The 22,080-nt window shown below is 58.6% G+C and overlaps 1 protein-coding gene across 4 annotated transcripts in view; it reads left to right on the top strand.

Annotated features, from left to right (window-relative positions):
* Nucleotides 1–22,080, top strand: part of TSPAN9 (tetraspanin 9) — a 197,548-nt gene that overhangs the window by 103,488 nt on the left and 71,980 nt on the right. For 3 of the 4 annotated variants that reach the window (XM_070049362.1, XM_070049361.1, XM_070049360.1), the window contains one exon: nt 16,694–16,773. In XM_070049362.1, the coding sequence (XP_069905463.1) occupies nt 16,711–16,773 (63 nt within the window). In that variant the 5' untranslated portion in view covers nt 16,694–16,710. Of the gene's footprint in view, nt 1–15,893; nt 16,774–22,080 lie in introns of those variants that run through there. The other variant, XM_070049359.1, reaches the window with a different exon arrangement.

Raw genomic sequence — 22,080 nt, 5'->3', positions numbered from 1 at the left:
AGTGCACGCATTTGAAAGACACTCTTGTTTTTTGCACCAAAATAAATGCGTCTTTAATTCTGTTTTCCCATGAGCATGTTGAAGTGCCCTTGTACTCCTGACTTGGCCAAGTCCGCAGGGTCTGTGCACCCTAAACCGTCTGTTCTCTCACGGGTCCGTTGTGGAGGGCAGGGTTTGTCCTGCAGGGTTCCTCTGAGGCCTGGAGATAGGTGATGCTAGCGTCCTGCACGAGGTGAGTGCTCAGGGCAGGTTGATAGTCTGTGCTGGGAGGAGGCACCCAGGGCTCAGGCCTTGGGTTTGCCACAAAATCGTAAAATTTTGACCATGGGACCATGGGTGTCAGTCTCCTTGTTTGGATTTAGAGGAGCGAGGGCATTGAACGTGATAACCTCTCCCATGCATCCTAGTGCCAGATTCCCATGATCATCTGCAAGTTGAGAGAAAGAACTAAACACAGAAGCATGATAATCACAGAGCAAAGCAAGGTGAAGGGCAAGTGTTCCAGGTGTACCTGTTGCCGAAGTCCTGGACCGAGGTTTAGGAAAGCGTGGAGCTCTGGCTGCAGACAAACCTTGGCTTGATGTCTGTGGGCCTGAGCTGTAGGGCCGTGGAGCTGGCTGCGGTGATAGAAATACAGCATCCGGCTCAAGAAATGTCCCAGCCGGTCCCTTCGGCAGTCTTTGGATTCCAGCTCATTCACTGACTGCTCTGCCCCTGGTGTTTCTGCACACCCGTAGTGTGCTGGGTGTGGATGTGGGATCCGGAGCTGCCGCAGGCATGAGTTGGAGGAGGCCAGGGCTCCGTGTTTAGGTTGGCAGCTGCGTGTCAGGGGTGGTGGGGAGGCCTCATGGGCCGCATGTCAAAGGTGACCACGGAGAGAGGTGGCAGTGTTTGTTGGGGGGGAGTGGTGCGAGATGCTGGCTCCTGATGTGTGAGAAGCGGCACCTGGGAGGGAAATGAGGCCTCTACTTTACTGCTCCGTGGGGAAGAACAAATTCCATGAGCCAGAATAATGCTGCTGATGATAATTAAAAGAACTATTATCTATTATTTATTAAGTGTGGGGTGTGCCAGGCATGGATCCTGCACCCTGCGTGTGGCAAGGCCTTTACTGTTGTCGTAACTCCGAGGAGGAGGAGGGCAGGAGGTGGTGAGTGTCAGGGGGCATGGCTGGAGCGTGGCCTTGTGCCTTGCCCAGTGCACAGTCCTGAGAATTGTCGCAGGACCTGGAGGATGGGCACTGAGCTGGCTTTGTTGGAATTTCTGGGTGGGGGTAGGAGTCTTGCTGTGGAGACTCAGGGGGTCATGGTCAGAAATGGAATCTGGGCACGCCCAGCGGGGTGCCTGACTCACTTTCCCCAAGGCTGGCGGGCGGGGCTTCCAGTCCCTGCTGGTTATCAGGGGATGACCACTCCCCCTGCCCCCTCTGGAGTTCCCCAGGTCAGCGAAGAGCAGCGGGTGAGCGCTTCACCTCCACCCCCGGCCGCCAGCCCGCTCGGGCTGCTACGTGCTACAGCCTGGCCCACAGAGCTTAAAATAGCAGGATGAGCTGGCCGCCCTGCCTGTGGGGAGCCCGCCTGAGGCGTGGTGGGGCGGCCGCCCGGGGCCGGGGCTCCGCTGCAGGGCCCCATACCACCCGGTGGAGCACCTTCCGTGGGGGGTTTCTTCCAGGCCCAAATCTGGGGAACCGTCGAAGTGGTTGGAAGTTCAGGTGCAGCTGAGGCACAGGGGACACAGACGGCTAATATTTCCTAGGCCTTTTAAGGGAATGCCTCGGACCTGACCTCACAGCCTCCCACTGCACTCTGAGCTAGAGGCCTTCTGACTTGGCATGTTGCTCCGCCTTAGCCCTGGGCTGTGGTACTTCCCCGGTGTTAGCCGTGTAGGGTCCTGTTACAGACTAAACCAGGAGAGAAAATGAAGTGCAGGGTTGGGGTGGAGGTGCGGCTGTGCCAGGTCACAGGTGCAGGGTGAGAGTGAGAACACGGATGGGCACCAGCCGCTGGGCACTCAGGCTGCACAGCTGCCTCCTCTTGGAGACCCAGGATGTCACCTGAGGGAGTCCGCAGAGACCTCCAGGCATTCGTTCCTGCCTTCATTCATTCAAAGAGTACTTACTGAGCACCTGCCACACGTGAAGCCCTGTTCTTGGCCGTGGAAGTACAGCGATGAATGAAACAGAACAAAACCCCGCCTTCAGGAAGCCTGACCCTGTGGGTGGAGACCTCCTAGGCAACAGATGAGGGGCAGGTGTTTGGACTAGTGGTTGGGACGCCAGCCGAGATGCCCATGTCCCCGGTCACAATGCCTGAGTTTGATGCCGAGCCCTGCCCTGGGCTGCAGCTTCCCACGAGTGCAGACCCCAAGAAGCAACAGTGATGGCTCAAGTGTCTGGGTTCCTTCCCCGCCACCCACATAGGGAAACCTGGATTGAGTTCATGGCTTCGCCCCCGGCCCAGGGCTGTTGTAGGCATTTGGGGGACTGAACCAGAAGGTGGGGACTCTATTCTCTGTCCCTCAAATAAATAGTTTTAAAAGATGTTTACAAGTCCGCATAACATGGGAGTAAATTATGTTGTATGTTGGGGTGTGTGTTTCAGAAGAAGCAGAACAGGGTAAAAGAGACTGTGCTGGGGAGGTGCAGTGTTGAGTGGGGTGGTGGTGGGGCCTCGTGGAGGGGCTGAAGGGAGGCGAGAGAGTGCAGTGCAGCCGTCTAGGGGACTTTCCAGGGAGAGGAGCCTGTGTACGGAACAGCCAAGAGGCCGCTGTGTCTGCAGTGGAGCGGGCGGCTCAGGGGTGTGTGTGAGTGAGTGCATGTCTGTGTCTGTGTCTGTGTGAGTGTGGGTGTCAGTGTGAGTTTGAATGTGTGTGACTGTGTGAAGGGATGTGTGTGAGTATGAATGTGTGTGGATGAGACTGCACATGAGTGTATACGTGTGAGTGTGTACGCGTGTGTGAGTGTGAAAGTGTCAGTTTGTATGTGACTGTGTGAAGGGATGTGTGTATGTGTGCGGATGAGACAGTGTGTGAGTGTGTACGTGAGTGTGTCAGTGAGTTTGTGACTGTGTGTATGTGTGAAGGGGTATGAGATCAGTGTGTGTGTGGATGAGACTGTGTGTCTGTGTGCGTATGTGAGAATTGTGCAGAACCTTCTAAGAGCCTCGTCTTCTCTCGGAGGGGTTGGAAGCGGCTGGATGGCTTTGCCAGGCTGCTGTCACGGTCTGACTTCCATGACGGGATGAGTGTGGTATACGAGCTGATTTCTGTTCCCTTTTCGTGGTTATTAGGAAGGCCTGGGAGCCAGAGAGCTGCCCCATCCTTGCCCTGTGGTAGCATCAGCCCGCTCCCATCCCCGGTGCTAAGCCCTGAGCCTGTGTTCCTGTGGAGGAAGGGGCAGGCTGGTGATGGGCTGCTGCTGTCTGTCTCCAACTTACTTTTGGAGGGAAGGGTGCTGGCTTGGTTACAGTGGTTTGCTGGAACCTTCTTGCTTTGGCCTGTTAGTAAATAGCCAGAAAATTTGCCAGCCAATTGTTAAGCCATGGGTGGCTTGAAATTGGCTATGGTGGGGGCATTTATACCAGAGCAGTTGGCAAGCACTGCACATCAGGCCTTCCCCTCCAGAGAGCTGGTGGTGAGACCTTCCCCGGCCCACTGCTGGGGTACCTGAGCATTGGTTTCTGAGGGCAGGAACGCTGTTTGCTTCCATTTGGCAAGCACCTGCATTCGTGCTATATGCAGTCAAAGCGAACACAGTGGTGTGTGAGATGAGGAAGCAGTGCTGTGTTTCCCAGGATTGACAGGCTTACCCCATGCAGGTGTGATGTGGAGTCTGCCTGCTCTGTCTTCCTAAGGCTTGGCCCTCTGTCACCCTGGCTATCTCCCCCACACCCCCACCCACACCCACACCCCGCTTTAAAAAAAAAAAAAAGGATTTCTTTGAAAGAGTGACAGAGATAGGGAAAGACAAGGAGAAAGAGATCTTTCATCCAGTGGTCAGGGCTGGGACTCTGTTCAGTTCCAGGAGCCTGGGCCTCTCTCCAGATCTTCCACGTGGGTGACAGGGGCCCAAGTACCAGTCCATCTTCTGCTGCTTTCCCAGGCTCAGTAGCAGGGAGCTGGATTGGAAGCAGAGCAGCCAGAACTTGAACTGGCGTCGATATGGGATAATAGCGTTGTGGGTGGTGACTTTCCCCACTGAGCCACAACGCTGACCCTGTCTGCTCTGCCTTTTGATTCCCTGGCCTCACTTTGCCTCATCTTAAACATATTTTTTTTATTTTTTTATTATTTTTTTGACAGGCAGAGTGGACAGTGAGAGAGACAGAGAGAAAGGTCTTCCTTTGCCGTTGGTTCACCCTCCAATGGCCGCCGCGGCTGGCGCGCTGCGGCCGGCGCACCGCGCTGATCCGATGGCAGGAGCCAGGAGCCAGGTGCTTTTCCTGGTCTCCCATGGGGTGCAGGGCCCAAGCACTTGGGCCATCCTCCACTGCACTCCCTGGCCACAGCAGAGAGCTGGCCTGGAAGAGGGGCAACCGGGACAGAATCCGGCGCCCTGACCGGGACTAGAACCCGGTGTGCCAGCGCCGCTAGGCGGAGGATTAGCCTAGTGAGCCGTGGCGCCGGCAACTTTGCCTCATCTTAAACACCATTTTACAGAAGTGGAAACAGAAAAAAATTCATTCATTCATTCATTCGGCAGATGTGTCCTGTGTTCCAAGAACCGTGAGTCTCTTTCCTGGGTCACATAGATGGGGGACTGGGACCCCAGCTCTTCCTTCTGCCTTGTCTGGATGTGCATTTATGGAAGGATGGGGCATGGGCCAGCATACTGGTCTGGCTCAGGCCTGGGCGGTAGAGGAAGGGTGGGGTCAGCTCCGTGCCTATCCCTGCCCAGGCTGCAGGCTGGCATTTCCTCTGGCCACAGTGTCGGGGAGGGGAAGAGCAGGTGTGCCCTGGCGCCCAGCCCGACTGGGATAGGGGAGCACCTCTTGGGGCCGGAGCTCGAGGGATGAGTAACACACGCCACCCAGACACCCTGGGCCTCACGGAGCCTGGCCACATTCTTGGAGCTCCGCCGGGCTGGATGTCTGAGCTCCTCTGTGGTTTTGGTAGCTGGCTGAATCTGGTGGGTGACCCCGGAGAGGGTCTCCAGTGGGAACAAGTGGTGGGTGAGTGCCTAGTGGCTGTCTTACGCCTGGGTGGAGGTGAGGCTGGGGGTCTGGGTGCTGCGGGAGACTCCAGGTGACTCCCTTCGGTCTTTATACATCTGCCTCTCGTGAAGCTGGGCTTGCTGATGCAAGAGGATTGTGTGTGGGTTCTGCCTCATGGGGCTTCTTCCCATTTTCTGTGAAGGAAAGACATTTATGCAAATACCCATGATCCCAGGCAGAGTCAAATCAGCACCCACAAAAAACGTTTGGAACAAGAACAGGGCCCCTCACAGAGGAGCCTTGAAACGTGTGCTGAAGGCAGGCATGGGTGCAGGAGGCCACGGCAGGGTGGGAATGAGCAGTGAGCAGCTCCAGTTGCCGGAAGCAGAGGGCACAGGTCAGGGATTTGTAGGGAATCAGGCTGACAAGTGCAGCGTGGAGGGGTCTCGGATGACAGGCTGGAGCTTTGTGTTTAAATCCCTGGGGAGCCAGTGAAGCCTTTTGCTGATGAGGGAGACCGAGGGGTATGTCCTGGCATCTGTCTCGGGGACCATCATGGGGGCAGCATGGGGCAGGGCAGCCAGCACGGGGACTGCGACGGGGGATGTATGTGTGTCCCTGCCACAGGTTGCATGCATGCATGCGTGTGTGTAGGAAGTGTGGGTCTGTGAACTGCACATCAGGTTTGGTTGCGTTCCAGCAGGACTGAGTCTCTGCCAGAACAGCCTAAGAGAGACTTCAGCAAGAACTTTCTAGAACTGTAACTGTTTTGGTAGCCCGAGGCCCTGGAAATGAGCAGAGATGCCTCCAGGTTTGGGCTGGATACGGTGCTTTCAGGAGACCTGCAGCTGGAGGCAGCTGGAATGACTGGGACTCCTGGTCCTGGACCTGTCCGAGGTGGAAGGAGAGGCTGAAGGAGGTATGGCTGGTGTCCTTGCCTCGTCTTCTGTTTTATTTTAAAATTTATTTATTTATTTGCAAGGCAGAGTGACAGAGAGAGAGAGAGAGAGAGAGAGAGAGAGAGAGAGAAAGAATATCTTCCATCCACTGGTTCACTCCCCAAATAGCCACAGTGGTAGGAACTGGGCCAGGCCAAAGCTAGGAGCCAGAACTCCACCCTGGGCCACCTCCTGCTGCCCTCCCAGGCACATCAGCAGGAAGCTAGATTGGAAGTGGAGCAGCCAGGACTCAAACCTGCTTTCCGATACGTGATGCTGGCATTGCAGGCGGCAGCTTAGCCCGCTGCACCACAGCGCCGGCCCCAACCCCTGCCTCATCTTACAAAGTGGCCCCTGCAGGTCAGGGAGCACAGTGACTGACTTGAGAGTCATAGGACACTCAGTAGGGACGTGCAGATTCGTCTAGCTGCCGCCCATGCTCCCCCTCCCCCTCTGTCAGCGAGGGCGGTGTAGGAACGGGCTTCTCGCCAACATGGGCAGTTCTCCATCCTCAAGTGTAGAGCACCTCAGGGGTGCCCAGGTGCCGCCCTTGCCTGCCATGGTGCTTCCACTTCAGGATCCAGGGGGAAGGCAGCAGGGCCAGCTCCTGAAGTCGGCAGGGGGTCCCAGCTGCGTGGGCTCCTGCTGGCAAGCCAAGGCCCTTCATGGAGGGCTAGGAATATTGGATTTGCTGGGTCAGGAACTTACACAGTGCTCAGCCACAAACCTCAGGCTCCATTGTGCTTCCCTGTCCCGGCAGGCGCCTTATCTCATCCTCCCGAAGCCGCCTGCCCTCCTTGATAAGTCCAAGTACAAATGCTTGCTTTCTCCCGTTGCGCACGAGTGAATGGCTGTGTGTGCATGTGTGCAGTTGCAGGTATGTCTGTGTTCAGTGTAGCACCCCGCACACCAGGACCTGGGGACCCAGGAGGTATGCGGGTTGGCCTAGGGATGAAAGATGGGCTGCTTTAGGACTTTTCTGGAAAAAGCGACCTGCAAGCCCTGCATCCAGGTGGTCCCTCAGCACCCTCACATCCCCTCTCTGCCCCCCAGCCTGCTTGAAGAGGAGATGATTGTCTGGTAGCAGCGGAAGTTCTTCCTTTTTGGCTGCCTTTTCTAAAGACCTGCTTTGGCCTTGTGGAAGCCTCGCTCAGAGGACCTCCCTGCTGACATTCATGCCTTCGGCAGTGGCGTTAGAGCACCCGTGTGCTGGGCACGGTGCCAGGTGTTAGAGACAGGGCGATGGGCACGTCCCTGCCCTCAGGGCCTTGGGTTCTGGGTGGGGGGAGGGGGCAAACACGGAGCATCAGGGTGCTCCAGGGAGGGAGACAGTGGGGAGGAAGTGATGTTCACACTGATGCTGACTGGGCTGTAGGTGCTCCCTGGCCTGGGAGTTGGAGAGGCACTCTCAGGCAGAAAGAGTGGTGAGAGCAAAGGCCAGGAGGCGAGGAGGATTTGCAGGGGGTTGACCCAAAAAGGTGCAGGGGTGGGTGTGGAAGGAGTGGGGGTAGGGGGAGCAACTATGCTGGGTTTTAGCCAACATCTGACATGATCAGTGTTCCTTCCTTTCAAGTTCATCTTCCAGGCAGCTTCACTGGGACTGGGCACGTGAGCCTGGAGTCTGCCTAGGATGCTGCCCTCTTGCCTCTGCCCACCTAGTGCCACCCATCCCCCATGACCCATTTCAGAGGGCGGGAATCTTAGAAGACCGCTAGTTCACCTCTGTGTTTGGTGGCTGAGGAGCTAGAGGTCACACAGGTCACCAGTGTCCCCAGGCTTTGTTCCTTAAAGGCCCAGGAGGCCGTTCCTGACAACTCTGGCTTGCCCTGTGCACACCCTCCTTGGAGCTCCAGTTCCTGTATTCACCAAGTATCTGTTGGGCCCCACCATAGGTCTGGTACAGACCTGGGTCCTGGGTGTACAGTAGAGAGGAAAACAGCCTCGGGCCCTGCTGCTCCTTGGGGTATGGTCCAGTAGGAGAATCAGGCGGAAAGCTGTCATCCAGAGAACCGTGTGCTCCCCAGTGCTCACGAGTGCCTGGGGAGGAAAAGGCACATGGTGCCATGGGAATGTATGCTGGTAGGCGCGGACAGCCAGAGAGCCGTGAAAGACCATTCTGGAGAATCCTCAAGACTCGGGGAACCTAAGCCTAGCAGGGTTAGGGCATTCAGGCAGAGGGAACAGCGTGTGCAAAGGCTCAGAGGAGGGATGACCATGGGGAAGTCGTTAACTGGTGCGTGATGAACAGGAGGGGCATGGTCAGGAACAGGGCTGGGGAGGTGGACAGGATCAGTCATGCCAGACCTCCCGGGTTATTTTAAGATTACACTAGAAGAGTGAATTTGCAAACACGCATGCACACCTGTGCACACAGACGGAGTTGTAATCTGAGTGAACTGGGAGGCCACCGAAAGGTTAAAGTTGAGAGGGCTGTGAGTGAGATGGTGACCTTGGCCTCTGTGTGGTGAATGGACTTGGGGGCAGGGTGGCTGCAGGGGGCTGTGCCTGGGTGAGAGACGGGGTCAGGTGGGCCACAGCAGTGACTGGGATTGTGAGGAGGTGAGTGGCAGAGGGAGGTGTGCTGGCAAGGACTTCTTTTTTTTTTTTTTTTTAATATATATATATTTTTAATATATTTTTTTTATTTTTATTTTTTATTTTTGACAGGCAGAGTGGACAGTGAGAGAGAGACAGAGAGAGAAAGGTCTTCCTTTGCCGTTGGTTCACCCTCCAATGGCCGCCGCTGCAGCCGGCGCACCGCGCTGATCCGATGGCAGGAGCCAGGAGCCACGTGCTTTTCCTGGTCTCCCATGGGGTGCAGGGCCCAAGCACCTGGGCCATCCTCCACTGCACTCCCTGGCCATAGCAGAGAGCTGGCCTGGAAGAGGGGCAACCGGGACAGAATCCGGCGCCCCAACCGGGACTAGAACCCGGTGTGCCGGCGCCGCAAGGTGGAGGATTAGCCTATTGAGCCACGGCGCCGGCCTCTGGCAAGGACTTCTGTGTTATTGGGGGCAACTGGCCCAAGCGATGGGAGTGTGTGCTTGGTTCTCTCGGAGAGGAACAGGGCAGTGCCACGGGAGCAAGTCTGGGGCAAGGTCAGTCCCTCTGGGGCATGTGAAATTGGAGCTGCAGGCGCGCCAGCCAAGTGGGGGAGAGCGGCAGGAGGTGGGTATGGGTGTGCGCGCTCGGGGCTCGGGAGGCAGGTGAGGCAGACACCTGGGTGTCGCTTAGGTGTCGTGGGGGTGCAGATGGACAGCCCTGGAAGGGATGAGGGGGCCAAGTGCAGGAATGCAGGACTGAAGCGAAGATGGCTCAGAACAAGGGCCTCCCCGAGGAAGGCGTGGAGGAGGAGGGGCTGCGGCGTTCACCCTAGAACTTGAGCCACCGAGTGTTCCGTTGATGTGTCTTGTTTGCTGCTTTCTGTCAGCTGCATCACAACCCGACAGGGGCTGGGGCCGTGTTGGCTGTCATTACTGTTCTTGTTGATAATGAGGAGAGCCTGGTTCACTGAACATTTCTGTGGTCTTGCCCTTGTGCCAAGTGCAGCGTGTTCATGACCTTGATCTCTCTCTCTCATTCTCACTCTCACTCTCCCTCCCTCCCCCTTTAACATACTGCTGGAAAAGTTGTGCACTGTTATCTCCAATTTTAGAGTTGGAGATCAGAATGGTCACACGGTCACTCTTCAGTTACCCAGGAGTGGGGCAGCTACTCCAGATGGGATTTGAACACAGGTCCATCCGATCCCAAAGCCCAGATGTTTGCGCTGTGTTCTTTTGCCCAGGCTTTGTTCTGTGGCTCTGTGGTCGGGTTGGATGGGGAGTATGCACAGGATCAGTGAAGGTGTCTGAACCTGGCCATTTATCCTCCCAGAAACGGCCCAGCTGCTGCCCTGGGGGAGCTGAGTTTGGCTTTGCCGCCTGGCTCCTCCTGTCAAGCAGTCACATCGTCCCTCTCCTGGCTGGGTCAGCAGTACTGTAGCTGGTCCGTAGCTGTGACCCTGCCTCCTCCGAGCTGAGCTACCTGACCTGTGCAGGGGCACTGGTGCATGCTTTGACGGTGGGATGCAGACGTGCAGCCCAAGGTCTCGCCTGCCCTGTCCTTCGTCTCCCCCAAAGCTCAGCCCCCCAGGTTGGGCAGTGCTGTCTGGCTGGCTCCTGTCTCCTCCTCCTTGTTTTTCAATCTCCTGTCTTTCCCAGCTCTTACTCTAAAGTGGCTCTCTGGGTCCATTAGTTTAATTGTCTGTCTACCTGTTTATCCATCCATTCCAGGCTATGCGGTGTGCTGGGGCTACGGCTGTGAACAACATGGTTGACCTGACAGCATTTACCTCGCGTTGTCTGTAGCTGGCTGCCTATATGTTCTTGGCTCCCTCGCGTGGCTCTGATGCCCTCAGATGGCTTGCTTTCCAGGAACCATTCCTTGGATTTCTGGCTTGGGTCTCATCCTTTGGTTAATGAGCCTGGGGCTCTCCGGCTGTCCTTGGTGAGAACTCAGGCCTCAGGCATGGTGGTCTTCCTTCTCCCTTTCTCCTCTAATGCTTTCTCTTTTTTAAAAGATTTGTTTATTTATTTAGTTAGTTATAGAGAAAGAGAAAAAGAAGACACACACACACACACACACACACACACACACACACACACGGTCGGGGGGAGAGAAAGAGAGAGATCGATCTTCCATCCACTGGTTCAGTCCCCAAATGGCTACAGTGGCCTGGTCCTGGACCAGGTTGAAGCCAGAATCCAGGAGCCTTCTTCTGGGTCCCCCACGTTAGGGTACAGGGGCCCCAAGAACTGAACGATCGTCTGCTGTTTTTCCAGGCTATTAGCAGGGATCTGGATTGGAAGCAGAGCAGCCAGGACATGAACTGGCACCCACGTGGGATGTCAGCACTACAGATGATGGCTTAACAGCGCCGGCCCTCCTCTAACACTTTCTAAGTGCCTGCCATGGTCACTGGGACAGGCACTGGGGTTGAAACAACAAGGACACAGCCCCTGTCCTCTTTTAGAAGCCCAGGAACAAGAGCAGAGGCAGGTGGACAAGCTGTCATTGCACTCCAGATAAAGTGCTGAGAGGGAGGCAGGAGCAAGCCTCTCTCCAGAGAGGGAGGTCCCCGGACCACCCTTTCTAGCATGTTCTGAGCGGCTCATCCGCCATCTCACTGGGAACTGGGGACTCACCTGCTAAGCCAAACCTTGTTTGTTTCGTTGCTTCATTGGTCTGAGAAGCTAAAAAATCCCAGATAACCCAGTGCCTTCGCCATCATTGTCACTGTCTTCCCTGAGCCCTGGGTGGCGTACCATGCTGGGTACGTACCACGTACCACGCTGGCTGCTTAGCAAGCGGAGTGCTGGCCCTGCCTGTAGGTCTCGTTGCACGCATCCTGAAGGTGGAGGCCCTGCGAGGGACCTCTTCACATTGGCAAATGCTTCCCTTAGCAATGAAACCATGTTTTTCACAGCTGAAGAAGATCCCAAATTCGGAGTTTAAAAAACTGGGGCTGGGCATTTGGCTAAGCAGTCAAGACGCTGCTAGGTTGCCCACCTTCCGTATCTGAGCGCCTGGCTTTGAGTCCCAGCTCCCTTCCTGATTCCAGCTTCCAGCCAGTGCAGACCCTAGGAGGCAGCGGGTGATGGTGCGAGGACTTGAATCCCTGCCACCCGCATGGGAGACCTGGATTGAGTTCCTGGCTCCAAGCTTTGACCTGGCCCAGCCCCAAATTGTTTCAGATGTTTGGGGCATGAACCAGCAGGTGGGAGCTCTCTGTCTCTCAAATGAATGAATGAATGAATGAAAATTAAAAACAAAATCAGGGCCAGGTGAGTACCTCTCCCTTCTCTGACAGCAGGGGCTTATCTCATAGGTTCCTCTGTGCAGCGAGCACCACTTTGTGTCTGACCTTGACCCTGAGGCTGTGTTGTTTGGGTTCAGGGGCACGAGCTGTGCGCACTGACAGATACCAGCAATATTCAGCATGGGGCAGAAAGGGGAGCCAGGTCCGCCCGCCAGCTCTGATTGTGTGTGGGTGAGGGAGGAATCAAAGACCGGGCTGTGTTGCCGCTGCAGGCCTGAGAAATCCGTGGAGAGGCAGAGAGAGCCTGGCATTTACCCTGAAACCCTCATCTCCCCAGTTGCCAGTCAGCAGAGATGCTGCATGTTGATTTCACTGATTCACTTTTTTCCTCCCCTCTGAGACTTCTCTACTGGCTTCACTGTTTAAGAAAAAAAAAAAAAAAAAAAAAAAGGAAAGCAAAGGCTGCCCTGCCTTGCTCACATGCTCAGAGATCCTTCAAGGACAGCTTGTACCTCCTGGCTCTCCTGGGCATGGCGAGACAGTGTCTCACGTCCCCGGCCTGCCTGCGTGTGCCTTCTGCACCCCAGGTCTAAGCACTTGAGGCAGCTGATCTCTGCACCTCTCATATCTCCCCGCTGCTGCCAGGCTCAGGAACCTGGGGCACCAATTCTGTTGTGTGCCGGCGCTGCCTGGGACTCTGCAGGCTGCAGCGCACACCTGCACCTATCACAGGAGGCCTTGCAGAGCGGTTCACTTTGCTTCCCAGGCACACTCTCCCACTCGGGCAGCCCCGTCTCCCCACTGCCTCCTGGATATACTTAAAACAAGGCCTTCCTGGCAGTGCCCACCCTCCCTGTCTCTTCCTGTGCCAACCACTGCCAAGGGCCACTGGACGTGGGGAGGGCTCAAGGGGCAGCCCAGTGCCTGCCCTCTCCTGGTAGTGGGTGCTACGCGCGTCACTGCCTGTGGCTTCTCTAGGTTCGGTCTTTGAGCTTCTTGAGGTGGACGGAAGGCCTTGTCTCGTTCACCTGTGTGTCTTTCTGGGTCCTTGCTCAGTGGCTGGCCCACCATGGATGGCCTGCGAAAGGACTGTGTTCTGGCTACACCTGCCCTCAGGACTGGCTGCCTGCCTTCCACACTGCTTCCTCCCTGCACCGCTTTCCTTCCTGCAGACCTCTGTGAGATCCTGAACTCTGCTGATGAGCAGCCCAGAGACATCACCTGGCTGCATCTCTCCCTTTCGCCCCTCACTTGGGGTTTGTTAGATAACGGTCTCGCTTCAGTCCATGATATTTCATGGTCTTACCCCCCCCCCCTTTTTAAAAGATTTATTTATTTATTTGAAAGAGTTACACACACAGAGAGAGAGAGAGAGAGAGAGGTCTTCCACCCCCTGGTTCACTCCCCATTTGGCCACAATGGCCGGAGCTGTGCCAGTCAGAAGCTAGGAGCCAGGAACTTCTTCCGGGTCTCCCATGCGGGTGCAGGGGCCAAGGACCTGGGCCATCTTTGGCTGCTTTCCCAGGCCACAGCAGAGAGTTGGGTTGGAAGTGGAGCAGCCGGGTCTTGAACCGGCACCCATATGGGATGCTGGCACTTCAGACCAGGGTGTTAACCTGCTTTGCCACAGCACAGGCCCCCCCTCCCCCCTTTTTGAGATTCTGTTAGACTGGGAGTTTCCCCAGGGCAGGAACTATGTGTGGAGTCCAAGAAAGTAGAGAACGTAGGCTTGGAAAGCACACCACTTCCTTTCCTGTACAGTGGGGATGGTGAGCGGCTCATGGGGATGTCATGGGGGTGACATCATGGGAGGCTGGGCCCTGGGAAAAGTGAGTTATACCACAGGCGTCGCTGTTAGCCTGATGGTGACAGCCAGGGACCCTGATGGGACCCGCCTGCAGCCGTGTGAGTGGACTGACAAGTGCAACCAGGAGGGAGCAGAACTGTGACACTGGGCAGACTCTTACCAGCCTGCTGTCCCCCTGCCTCTGGGCCCCCAGACCCGCCGACTTCCGAGGACCGAGCTGGTGGCACGGTTTCATCCATAATGAGAAGTGAAGGTGCAACAGCCAGGGGCGATGGAGAGATGACTCTGACTGGAGCAGGTGTGGGTTGAGACGCGGGAGATGAGATTAGAGAGTAGAGGGGTCAGCCCGAGAGGGCCCTTGTGCCCTGCCGGAGACCAGGCAGGACGTCTACCTTGTCGTTGGCGTGGGCGGTCCCACACCCCAGCTCCGCCTGCTCACGGCCCTCTGCACAAGGCTCTTTTCACCCCCATGTTAAAGAGGAGGAAAGAGCTCAGGAGGGCTGACTCCCCTGCCCTCAACCACACTGCTGGAAAGAACTGAGGGAGAAAGGGGTCTGGTGAGTCCCAGCGCAGCTGCTAAGTGCCTCTCCCTGCACCACAGAAGTGAGGTGGGGAGGATGAAGGGTGGCCGTGAGCCCCTCCTGAGCCGCCAGGAGAGCCGGGTGGGGAGAGACAGAATTCGCCATTCGGGTCAGGAGGCACGAGGTTCCAACAGCAGCCTGCCAGACCTCTGCCCTCTCATCTGTAGACAGCGCCAGCAGGACCACTGCGCAGAATCAGGAGGGAGCAGGTTGCCCTCCTGAGCGGGGGAGGGGCTCGAATGGGGCAAGCGCTGCAGGCTCTGAGCTGCGTCTGGAATCCTAGTGCCCTGGCCAGCAAGGATGCAGGCCCCGCTGCTGCAGCCCGGTGATGAGGCCCTGGAGTCCCTCCGGCTGAGAGTAATGTTCCACGGCCAGCTGGGGTGGCTCTGTTGCTGCCCATCTGCCTTGCCCGATGCCCTCCTGTCTCTCTGGGGGAAAACAGGAAGATTGAGGGTGCCTGCTTCTTCAAGGGCCCCGGGCGCTGCTTGCCACCCGGCACATGGCATAGCTGTGGAGTAAAGGCCTGCGGGGCCCAGAGCGCATGTTCCCACCCACACTCCCAGGCAGGGCACGAATTCTGAGTCCGGCTGTCCCTGGGGAGCGCCTTCCAGAAGACAAGCCCCGTCTCAGGTGCTGGGGCGCTGCGCCAGCAAAACTTGGCTCCTGCTCTGAGCACTGTCCGCTGAGCCACAGGGATGATGGCAGGAGAGGCGGGATCCCCACCCTTGGCCCTCAAGTCTTCTTTTGCAAGGGGTGGCGGGCCCCCGGGTCGGCTGTGCAGACTTCTGCGCCTGCCCAAGGGAGGCCGCCCTCGCTGCCCCGTTTCACGCCAGGGTGAGGAGCTGCTCCGGGTACTGCCCGTGCGGTTTCTCTGAGCAGCTCCCTTCGTGTGCTCCTCATGGGAGATGTCCAGCCTGCGGCCAAGAGCGCCCCTGCGTTACTCCGGCAGGAAGGGGCAAGGCAGGACCCCCCTGAAGCCACCTGCCTCTCTCGCAGGCTGGCGGGCAGCCCAGCCGGCGCGGCGCCCCACCCGGGAGCGCGGGGGCGGGGGTTCGCGCAGCTGCAGGAGCCTCGCAGAGCCGCGCGTGTGCACGCGGGCGCGGGCGCGCGGAGGGGGCGGGAGGGCGGCTCGCCCCGCGGAGGCCCCGAGCGCGTGTACGCACACCTCGTGCCTCCCCTGCGGGCCCTTCTCCCTGCCCGCCTGAGCCGGTCCCACGTGTGCGCGTGTGCGCTGCCTGTGCTGTGGGTACCGCGGGGAGGCCATGCGCAGAGGGGGCGGCGGCCGGCTCGACGGTGGCCGGGCTTCTTCCCGCTGCAGTAGCCCGCAGCCCTTGCCTGGGGTACCGCCAGTCATCCCCTTCCTCCCCACGCGCTTCCCGATGAGGGTTCTGCTCAGCCCCAGCGCCGGAGCCCTTGACATTTAGCTAGGGTTCGCGGGCACTTGTATAGGCACAAGCAGAACGCTAATCCTATTAAAGATATTGTGTCATTGGGGAGGGGGGTGGCTCCCCCGCCCCGCCGGGCGGGCAGGCCTCGCGCCCATTGGTCGGATGCGAGGCAGGGGGCGGGCCCGGGGGCCAGGGGAGGGGGCTCCGGGCGACTTCAGCTCCGCGAGTCGGGGCTGGGATTTCGCAGGGGAAACCCCGCGGTTGCAGCTGCGGCGGATCCCTCGGCACAGCCCGCCGCGCGCCCGGGCAGCCCAGGGCCGGCAGCTGCTCCGCAAAGTGGCGGAGCGAGAGGAGGCGGAGCGCCGGCCAAGTGCACGGGCTCAGCGCCGGAGCGGGGCTGGGAGAGGTGTGCCCGGGGAGCCTGGATCCCGGCGCCCTCCTGCCTCGCGTGGGGCGACGGGGAGCCGAGCGGACGCCCCGGAAAGAGAAATCCAGTTGCAGCCGCCCCTGAGACGCCAAGTTCGCGAGCGCACACATAGCCGCGCCGCGCCGCAGAGCTCTCCCGGGTCGGCCGGCCCGCAGCCGCCGGGCGCCGTCCGAGCGGCAGCGGCCGCGGGGCGCGGGGCTCAGCCGGGAGTGAGCCCCGGCGCGGAGAGGGGGCGGGCAGGGCCCCGCCGACCCGCCCGCAGCCCGCGCCCGCCTGGGGCGCCCCCTCCGTCCCGCCGTGGGAGCGATGCCCCCCGCCCCTCGCGCCCGCCGGCAAAGACGCGAGCATGGAGAAGTCGAGTAGCGAGGATTCCTCCATTCACCGGAGCCCGTCTTTGGATAGCAAGGACTCGGACTTTGCGAAACCGTCCAGCTCAGGCCGCCCGTTCGGCCGCGGCTTCACGGCCGGCGCCTTCTACGGCACCGCGGGCTCTCGGGGCCAGAGCCGCGCCGAGGCCGGCGTGAAGACCGACAAGTACAATGCCCCCAAAGGCAGCAAGTACGTGGTGTTTTACCTGGACCTGTCCTTTGTGTTCCTCCTAGAATTTAAGAAGTGCAACATGGCCAGGGGCTGCCTCTGCTGCCTGAAGTATATGATGTTCCTCTTCAACCTGATTTTCTGGGTAAGTCCCTGCGCTCGCCGCGGCCCCCCGTTTGCTCACCGCGGCGCGAACGCCTCGGTAGCGTGCTGCATGGCTCCGCTCCGCACGACCGTGAGAGCCGTGGTCTCGCGTGCATCGCCCTCTTCCTTTCTCCTTGGTGGCTGGGTGGAGGCTCCAACTTGCGGCCAGCAAACTTTGCGCCACCTCCTCCGCCTTTAAGATAGCTGGCGCTGGAAGTGCCGGCCCTGGTAACCCGCAGCATTGTCAGTGGCTGTGGCCCCGGGCTGCAGATAGGCACGTGGAGGAGGGCTTTCTGAGTTTCTTGCCGGTTTCCTCCTGGATGCACAAGGATGCACACTGCAGCATTTTATGGGAGTGGGATGGGGGTGTGTGTGGAGGTCTCTGCCTCCCACTCCTGTCCGGGAATACTAGGAAAAGAGGAAGGGGAAGGAGCCGGTGTCCCAAGCCCATGGACTCAGTTGCTGGCCCCAAGCTGGGGCTTATGTGGGAAAGGAGGGGCGTAGGGGGTGCTGCCCTTAGTGGCTGGGGCTTTGGAGCCATTGTTGCACACACTCAGGGCCTGGGAGGGACAATGGGGCAGTCCTTGGTGAGAGCCTGTTTTCCAGAGAAGGTATCAGTGGGTGGGGCAGCTGAGGCTGGCACTCTGCACTCTGTGGAGTCTCCAGGCGGCGGGCACACACACGCGCGTGTGTGAGAAATCCTAGTAGGGCATATCTGCAGACTTCTGAAGTGCGTCTCTCGTTTTCCCTGCGTTCTAGCTGCTGCCTCCGCCTCCCTTCACCAGAGCCCAGACCTAGTCCGCACAGATGTTTGGCTGTGCCCCAGGGTCTCTCTCCTCCCGCCCCGCCGCCCACGGTCCAGGAGGAGCCCTGGAGCAGGGGACGGTCATTGAGAAGCAGGGTAGGCAGGAGCAGTTGGTGTTCAGCTTGAGTGTAGAGTGACCCACTTTAGCTGCAAAACTTTTTGGGGTGTGTGTGCGGAAGGCGTGACTTGCCCCATCGAAGGGAGCGCTCAGGGCCAGCAAAGACCAGGCTCTTAATTCTGCATTAGCTCCCTATGACCTTGGGCAAGACACCAGGCCCCTTAAGAACTGCGCCCTCCATTCCCCCCACTATCCCCCTACTCCCCACCCCTATCCAGTGGGGCAGGGGCTATTGGGATTGCCTTGCCCGCTGTCCTCGCTTCATGAATGCCGTGCACGGGCACTCTAGTGCTGTCTGGCTCTCTGGGTGTCTGGGGAGGGAATGCTCCCTACCCCCACCCCGGCAGGGGCCGCTGCTGCTTTTCCAGGGAGACTAGGCTGAGAAGACCTGGCCTCGGCCCCCCACTGTTAGGTGTTACCTGCTGGGCGGCGGTGGCTTGCAGAGGCTGGGCAGATCCTCTCCTCCTTGCCGCACTGGAATGCCAGGAATGGCGTTGTCGCCGCCTGTGGGCCAGTGCCTTCTGCTCCTCTGACTCACTCGCCAGCATCTGTGCGGAGGCCTGGCCTGCGTTTTTCTGGTGCCTCTTGGATCCACACGGCTGTTCTGTTGTTCCCAGCTGCCTTCCCTGTTCCTGTTCACAGCTTCGGCCGACCTCTCTGTTCAACTTGGGCAAGCACTTCACACTTGTTAGCGAGACCTGGGGTTACTCTGTGCCTTGGGCCAGCAACTCCTACTCGGCAGCGCCGGCCGGCTCCTCCCCACCCCCACCCCGCCACCTGCTGGCTGTAGTTGGTATAACTGCTGGTAGGAGCCTTCTGTTCTCCAGGATGGTGCTGGCCTGGTTTGGGGAGGGTCTCCCAAGGCCAGCACAGTGCTCCATACCCTGCACATTGCAGACAGTCACGTTCAGTTTGTGAGTGAGTGAGTGGGAGGTCAGAGCTGTGAATCTGCAGCATGTTACCACGTGGTAGGGATCCCCACAACCCACTTGCTTGGGAAGAGAAGTTAGAAATCAAAGTTGCCTTTGATGATGGCTCAGCTCCTTAGCTGGGACCCTTCCTGAAAAGCCCAGCAGAATCTAATGAGCCAGTTAGTGAGACGTCCTTCCTTTAAGGTGTACAGCGAGACAGTGTGCCGTCTCTTCCTAATTAAAAAGTACCGACTATACTCTTTTTACTGGGTTTCGTACCTTTCTCCTTCTCTCTGATTTTTCTTATTGCTTAATATTTTCAGAATTCCCATGGCAAGTAAGAGCTGGGAAAATTGAGTCTGCAAGACCCAGATCTTTTATGCTAGTGGCGTTGAAGGTGGTGAAATAAGACGTAGACCTCAGGGAAGAAGAGTGACCCAGCAGAAGGGAAGTGGGTGTGTGGCTGAGCCAGAGTGCTGGCCACTGTTGTTTGTAGGGGGGTTGGCCAGGATTTGGGCATGAGGAGCCGGCAAGGCGGCGCTCACCTTGGCGCGGGGGAAGGAGCAGAGGAGAGAGCTGAATGAGGAGGTAGGGTGTCTGAGGCAGGATCCCAGAAGCCTCTGTTGCTGCTGTGTGCACAGGGAGGTGAAGGGGTGGGGTGGGGGGTCAAGCCCAGCACCCTGGCACTAGGAGCAACTGTTGGGAATTATCTGGTCTCATGGCTGAGACCCCCAGCGGAGGCTTTGCTGGGGTCCTGGAGTTGAACTTGAGGCCTGCAGGGAGTAGAGTTCTCGGTGTAGATGGTGGAGCCTCCCCCGTTGTTCTCCAGACCCTCCGCTGCCGCCCCACCCCCTGCCTGCCCTGAGCCTGATTCCTAGGGTGGGGCAGAGGTGCAGCTGGCTCACTTGGCAACCTCCTTGGAGGCGTGCATGCAGGTGGGGTCCTGCCACGTCCGTGTTGGTGGGGGCTTGGCGACCTCCCTGAGGGACAGCATGGGAAGTGGAGCCTGCTAAGGAAAGGGCAAGTACCTTCTCGGCTCCTCGGCGCCTGCCTGCTGGTGGTGGTGAGGGGTCCAGGCATGCTCCCGGCACCCTCAGCTTTGGCTGGCCAGTGCCAGCTACGTTGGCACTGCAGTGCACTGTAGGGGTGAGGGGTGCCCGATATAGAGGAGGAGAGTGGGGGAGAGGGCGTCAGAGGTCATCCAGCCTTGTCCTGCCCCTGCCTTGTCTTCTGCTTCATCCACTTTGGGTCTCAAGGCCCTAAGCACACGTGGGCAGCTTGGCCAGTGAGGAACGTACTGAGGGTCCTGTCCCCCAGCTCCGGTATCCATGGGAGCATCTCACTATCCCCGGCTCAGCCCTGTGTCGGAATCCCCTGGCCAGGCTGGGGGAGTACTCTTGGAGAGAGTGAGGGAGTCTGGGCCCCTTGCTTTTGACTGTGAGCAGAGGAGAGGGGGTGTACAAGCCTGGGCTGGACAGGGCACCTCCATCCCTTCCTTGGCAGCAAATCGCAATCCCAGCCGGCTCCTCTGTGCCCAATTCCAGTTGTGTGTGATGCTGAGGGGTGGAGGGGCTGGGGTTGCTGGCATGATTGCCACCTGGGATAACGGTCATTTCTGCCGGCTGGCAGAGCTGCCCTGTCACGTTAATCAGGGCAGGCAGAACAGTGACATCGTGGCCCCACTGGAAAGCCCGGCCCTTGGGGATTGCTCCTTTCATAAAGGCCAATTAGGCGAGGATGGCACAGGGAGCCGGGGCAGGATGGAGGTGGACGGGGTCCCTGATTTACCTCTCGTAAGTGGGGTCGGGCCCTGGCCGGGACCAATCACTGCCTTTTGATGCAGGTGGTGAGCTCTGGGGGTCCCACCCACAGTGTGCGTTCAGACTGGCCTCTCTTGGCAGAGGTGATGCAGACTGAGCCGGAGGGGGTGGGGAGCAAGAGGCCCCGAGCAGCTTCCCCGAGCACTCAGGGGCCAGGCGTGGCTCTGCCTGGGTCGGGGACAGATGAAGGGCCTGGCGCGTACCCCGAGGCCCCAGGAACGTGGCCCTGAGGGAATGCCAGCTGTGTGTTCACTTCCTTTCCGAAGCATTAAAAATTAAACTTCCTTGTCTTCATATCTATTTTTAAATCATGTCAGAGCTGCCATTGGTGTCAGTCAGGAGGGGGTGGGGGGGAGGAGGGCCAAGAAGAGAAAGCCCCAGAAGAAGCGGGGCACGCAGCTCTCGCCCAGTACCACAGGGCGCCCTGGCCACTGGCCTCTCCCGGCGTGCGGGGGCCTCGCCCTCCGCCTGGCTGCCCTCGGCTGAACCTGGTGGCGGGCTGCGTGGCCCCAGGCCTTCTGCGGCTCACTAGGGTGTTGGGGCCCCAATTGAGGCCGCTGGTCATGCCACAAGTATTCGCTGAATGCCCGCGGCGTGCGCAGGAGCGTCCAGTTGTGAGGACAGGAGCTGACTGGGCTCGCTCAGGCCGGATCAGTTTTCTCGTGCCAGGAAGTCGTGGAATCGAGAGGTCATCTGGCCCGCCCTGTGCTGAGCTTCTGGACATGGGGCTGCTGAGGGTGGGGCCGCAGCAGGCCTGGACCGGACCCTGTGTCCTGACTTTCCTCGCCCTCGCTGAAGTGTTTGCCCCCGACACGACCTTAGTCTGGCAACGAGGATTTGGAGAATCCTGTGAGTTCTCTGCTGTTCTTCTGTTGGAAGGGCTGACGGTTGCTCGGTGGCCAGTGTGTACCCCGTGCACTTATTGAGCGCCTCTGGTAAGCAGAGTGCTTGAGCTGCTCCAAGTTCCCTGGTGGAGGCAGACCTGTGCGAGTGCTGTAGAAAACACTCATAAAAATGAAACAGGGAGGTAGTTTATTTTGGTGCAGAAACAATTTTTGAAATTCATGCAGTTTTTTTTTTTTCATAATGCACATTTTCCATCAACTTTTTAAAAAAGATTCATTTACTTGAAAGGCAGAGAATGGGAGGAGGGAGAGAGAGTGCGCAAGCACAGTCCATCTTCCATGCACTTTTGCAAGTGTCCTCCAACAGACAGAGCTGCTTAGCAGGGCCCTTACCACGGGCTAGCAGCAGGGCGAGGGGTGGACGGAGCAGATGACATCTGGCGCTTGAAGGATGAACAGGAGTTTGCTGAGAGGTGAGGCTGGGGCTCCAGGCAAGTGAGGAGGGGACAGAGAGAGCAAGCTGGTCCAGAGCTGATGCCAGGGGAGCAGTAGGAGCCTGTGCACCTGAGAAACCGGCTAAACACAGAGCAGCGTCGTGCTGGCCCGGGCGATATCCTTGGAGTGGCTGTAGGGCCGCAGAGTGGGAGTTCTGAGATCGAGGTGGTGCTGGCCTGCCGGAGGCTGTGCACTGTGCCAGGGGCCGCCGGGTGCTGTGGCTCAGATGGCTGCCCTGTTTTCTCTGGCGGTGACCACCGTGGCAGGTCCCGCTGTGGTGCTACGGCTGCAAGCTGTCGCCGTTGGTAATCCAG

This window comes from Oryctolagus cuniculus, chromosome 9, assembly GCF_964237555.1.
Source record: "Oryctolagus cuniculus chromosome 9, mOryCun1.1, whole genome shotgun sequence".
Taxonomy (NCBI): Eukaryota; Metazoa; Chordata; class Mammalia; order Lagomorpha; family Leporidae; genus Oryctolagus; species Oryctolagus cuniculus.
This window is presented reverse-complemented; position numbering and strand designations above follow the sequence as displayed.